At 42.9% G+C, this 4620-nt stretch overlaps 1 protein-coding gene across 1 annotated transcript; it reads right to left on the bottom strand.

Moving 5' to 3' along the window:
* Nucleotides 24-4232, bottom strand: LOC109838209 (putative ATP-dependent RNA helicase ECM32). Its single transcript, XM_020406668.1, is given in 7 exon segments — nt 24-626; nt 706-808; nt 810-840; nt 1141-1367; nt 1369-1510; nt 2116-2356; nt 4095-4232. Coding segments are annotated over 7 exon segments (1212 nt in total). The 3' UTR covers nt 24-296.

The raw sequence follows: 4620 nt of genomic DNA, 5'->3' as shown, positions 1-4620 counted from the left end.
GGTGCTTGGAGTGGCCATGGAATTGCCGAAGAAGGGAAATGAAGAGGGTTTGGAAGAGGTAGGAAAAAATAATAGCTCTGATACCAAGATAGAAGGGAATATTTGCCGTGAGTGTTTAGTGTTTCATTACTCACAATATATAGTGATTTACAAAAGCAAAATAGGTAAGAGTTACAAAAGGAAACTCCTACACTAACCATATGAGGAAACCTATACAAGGTAACTAACCATATGAGGAAACCTATACAAGGTAAATATCAATTAGATATTATGACAATAAATGCTAAGAATATATTCTATATTCTAACATTTTTGATGATTTGTTGTATCACGGTAACCTCTATCATATTCTTCAGACTCCGTCCATTGCTATCTCTTGATTCTTTTCCAGACTGAATGTTTTTAAATGAGTAGGAACCATACATTGAGCCAGCTAAATATTTCTGTTCGTAGCTATCACACATGACATTGGGACCATCTGAGATTTTCTTGTCATAGAAATTTGAATTTGGGAACTTGCTGATTGATGGATGCATCCTATACTGAACATTAAGGAGGTGTTTCTCATGCCCCAGTGAGCTTAGTCTTTCAAAAAGATTTCTTCCAAAGGCAGCATTCTCAGAAACCTGGAAGGAGCAATATCAGCAGAGTTAGCATTCAAGATAAGTAGATAAAAAAACATCATATGTGTATATACGTACAAACCTGGCTTTTAACCAAAGCGGGAAGCTGGTGTTCATCGCCTATGAAAATGGCATGTCGTACCCCAGAGAGCTGCAAGGGAATTAGGGACTCACATTCTTTCATGTGCAGCTTCATCAACAACCAAGATTCCAACGTTTGATTCATTTTAATATTATGTAATCTGAAAGAACTAGATGATGTGCAGAAAATAACGATTGCTCCTTGCAAGCAGAAATCTTCAATTGACCGCCTGTCACTTATACTCGGGAGATTAAGATTCCTTGAAAGGGTCTTTAAAATCTGAATACAGAGTTTTCCGGCTCTCCAAAACTTAGTTTTTGGAATTGTCTCATATTTTATGTGAACAATCTCTTCCAAAGAATAAGACAAAATGTTATGATCACCTTCTACTGTCATGTTAAGCAGTTTTGAAGCACTCTTTCTGTAATATCAGACAGTGCCTCCAGCCTGTTAGTGGCATGAAACACTTCAAAAGCCTGTCAACTCGGTCATCTAAAAATATTTCACTGAGATTATCATCAACATTCATTCTATTCTTGTTTCCAAACAAAATGACATCTCCGAGGAAACAGCTATTTCCACAAGCTTCGCTAACCAACTTGAGGAGTCGAGTCGCTACCTCCACTGTTGCAGTACTCGTAGGAGCACAGGAAAGTGTTTTGCCTTTTTTTCATTGGGAGAGCCAGCAGCAAAGTACTGATTGTTTTGGTTTTACCAGTTCCAGGAGGCCCCCAGATAAGCTTAATGGAGGCCTTTTTTGTCTCGGCCATATAGAGTGGAAATCGAGCAAAGAATTCTTTTTTCTCTGCCATACAGAGAGGCAATCAAGCACAAGATTCTTTTGTGAATCATTGAGATTGAATTCATTTAAATCAAGCCCATGAATTTCATCATCAGGAGTCACAGATAAACGACAAGAAGTCAAAAGGATTCTCCCATAGCCTATTGTCAGAACAAATGGTTGGTTAACTTGACATTAGAGCGGAAAGAACATGAATTTCTAAATTTAATTTACTTTATAAATTCCTATAACTAAGGATGGACATGACGGAAGATTTCATTACGTACCAAACAGGTATAGGCCAAGATCATATGGATAATGTCAGTATTCCTTTGCTGTGCCATTTCCAGATCCAGAGATTTCCAAATGCGATTATTTGTAGTCATATTTAATAACTATATAGCAAATAAAGACTCTCTTCCTCTTCTATTCATTATACTTCTCAACTGGTAGCCTCTTTGAAGTTCTGATGATAAACTTATTAGGTGAGTTTACTTCCTCATCTCCACCCTTTACAACTGATGCAATTATATAGGATCCTTCATTCCGAGTTAAATCTGATATATGTCTAGGTCTCATCTCAGACGACGCAAACAAACGTGCATCCGTTGTTTGGAATTGTTCCTTACCTAATAAATTTTCTCGGTTTGCAACCTCCATGCTGTATAATAGTTGCTTTTTAGGCATGAGTTTTTCTATTGCTTTTATTTCGATAAAAGGTGCTCGAGAGAAGCCTTCCAAAACTGAAGAGAGATCAGCACGTGCTTCTTCTATCAGCGGATATGTATAAGAACCTAAATATTGCTCCAAAGATGTGAAAGTTTTCGGAATAGGCTTGACCTGCGAAAACAACATAAATTTGAGTTCTAACTGTTGGGAATTTAACGCCTAAATCCCTAATGCAACGGAAACGCAGAATAGAAAAAAGTACACAAGATTTAAGAGGTTCGGCAACTGCCTACGTCCTCGGGAGCCACACAGTAAATTTCTTATTAATCAAACAAGAAATTACAATTTAAGAGCAGATCAAATATGAGATCTCTCAAATGAACACTATAGCTACAGTGTTAATAATCAAAGGGAATAAACCCTTTCAATTCTCACTTGAGAATAAATGAATAACCCCACAATATAAAACCCCTCTTTTAAACTCTCTCTCTCCTTAATACTTTTCTTAATCTCCCCCCGCCCCCTCAAAACGCGTGAGTGCTGCGAGGTGGAAACCAAAATCGCGCTTAGCAGCGTTTCAAAGGCTCGGAGTCTTCTGCCAGATGAGGAACGCTACTGCGTTAATTTGCTCGCCGCCGCCCATGAGAAATCAGCATGGAGGAGGAAGCACAGCGAAACTTACGGCCGGCGCATCGGGCGTTTATATACGCGCCGCGAAAACATTGACAGTGCTGGGCGGACAGGCCTAGTCGGCCAGCGCTTCGCTGGACGCCTGAAGTGTCGGTAGCCGCCACAAAGCAGTTGGACATCGAAGTGCGAACGCAGTCCACGGCCGCGAACGGAGGTGAGAAGACGCTTGGACGCCGATGGGTCAGACGCGCTCAGAGACGCGCGAGGTCGGCGGGGTGTGCGAACGCGGGGTTCGGAGTGCTGAACGCGGGGGTCGTCACCCACGCTCACCTGCAGCTTCGCCTGTTCGAGGGTCGCGTTCGCCCCAAACGAGGGTCGCGTTCGTCGTCGAAATCGCCACGCTCGCCTGCGTCATCCTCGAGCTCGTCGGAACTTCACTGGAGCTCCTCATCGGAAATGAGGTTTGATCTACATCCCATTCTAACAATCTCCCACTTGGAGATCAAACCGCCGCCATCAGGCTATCTCATCAAGCTCCTCTTCTGTGTGGCTCCGCCCTCATCATCTATGCATGAAGGCCAACTGAAGTTGCGCACAACTCCAGTTTCTGAACTGTCACCGTCTTTGTTAACATATCTGCTGGATTCTTACTTCCTGGAATCTTTTCCAGTTTCAACACGTCATCTTCCAACAGGGATCTGATGAAGTGGTACCGAAGCGCAATATGCTTCGTTCTAGAATGAAATGCTGAATTCTTCGCCAAGTGTATCGCACTCTGGCTATCACTATGCAAAACATTCTTCTCCTGTTTGAATCCCAGCTCTGTCAACAAACCCTGAAGCCATATCATCTCTTTACTAGCTTCAGTCACTACAACATACTCAGCTTCTGTAGTGGATAGGGTAACTATCTTCTGTACCTGTGATATCCAACTAACAGCTGTAGTTCCGACGGTGAATACATAGCCGGTGGTGCTTCTTCGGTGATCGACTTCACCGCCGAAGTCTGCATCTACGTACCCTTGCACTTCTACCTCTCCCTTACCAAAGTGCAAACACTTCTGTGTGGTGCCTCGTAGATATCTCAGAATCCACTTGACCGCTTCCTAATGAGCTTTTCCTGGATTCGACATAAACCGGCTGACCACTCCCACTGCATGGCCAATATCTGGTCTCGTACAGACCATTGCGTACATCAAACTTCCGATAGCTGAGGCGTAAGGAACCTGAGCCATACTCTCTTTCTCTTCTTCTGACTGAGGAGACTGATCCTTCGACAGGCGAAAATGGCTAGCCAAGGGTGTGCTCACAGGCTTGGCGTCGCCCATGTTGAATCTTTGCAAATCACGGTTGATGTACTCCGTCTGAGACAACCGCAAGGACCCTTTCTTCTTGTCTCTCGTGATTTGCATTCCAAGGATCTTCTTTGCTGGACCCAATTCCTTCATGTCAAACTCCTTTGACAGCTGCTGCTTCAAACTCTTGATATCCTCCATATCTGCTCCTGCAACTAACATATCATCAATATACAGCAGTAGGATGATATAGCTGGACTGATATCTTTTAAAGTAGCAACAGTGGTCAGCGTTGCACTTCTGGAAACCTTCCTTGTGCATGAAGCCGTCAAACTTCTTGTACCACTGCCTTGGGGCTTGTTACAGGCCATACAAGCTCTTCTTGAGTTTGCACACCATGTTCTTCTTCTTTTCTTCTGAGAAACCTTCTGGCTAGTACATGTATATCTCCTCTTCTAGATCTCCGTGAAGAAACGCCGTCTTCACGTCTAACTGCTCGAGATGAAGATCTTCAATTGCTACAATACTCATCACGGTCCTG

The sequence above is a fragment of the Asparagus officinalis genome, chromosome 4 (assembly GCF_001876935.1).
Source record: "Asparagus officinalis chromosome 4, Aspof.V1, whole genome shotgun sequence".
In the NCBI taxonomy this organism is placed as follows: domain Eukaryota; kingdom Viridiplantae; phylum Streptophyta; class Magnoliopsida; order Asparagales; family Asparagaceae; genus Asparagus; species Asparagus officinalis.
The sequence above is the reverse complement of the archived record's forward strand: the minus strand, read 5'-3'. Positions and strand labels throughout refer to the sequence as shown.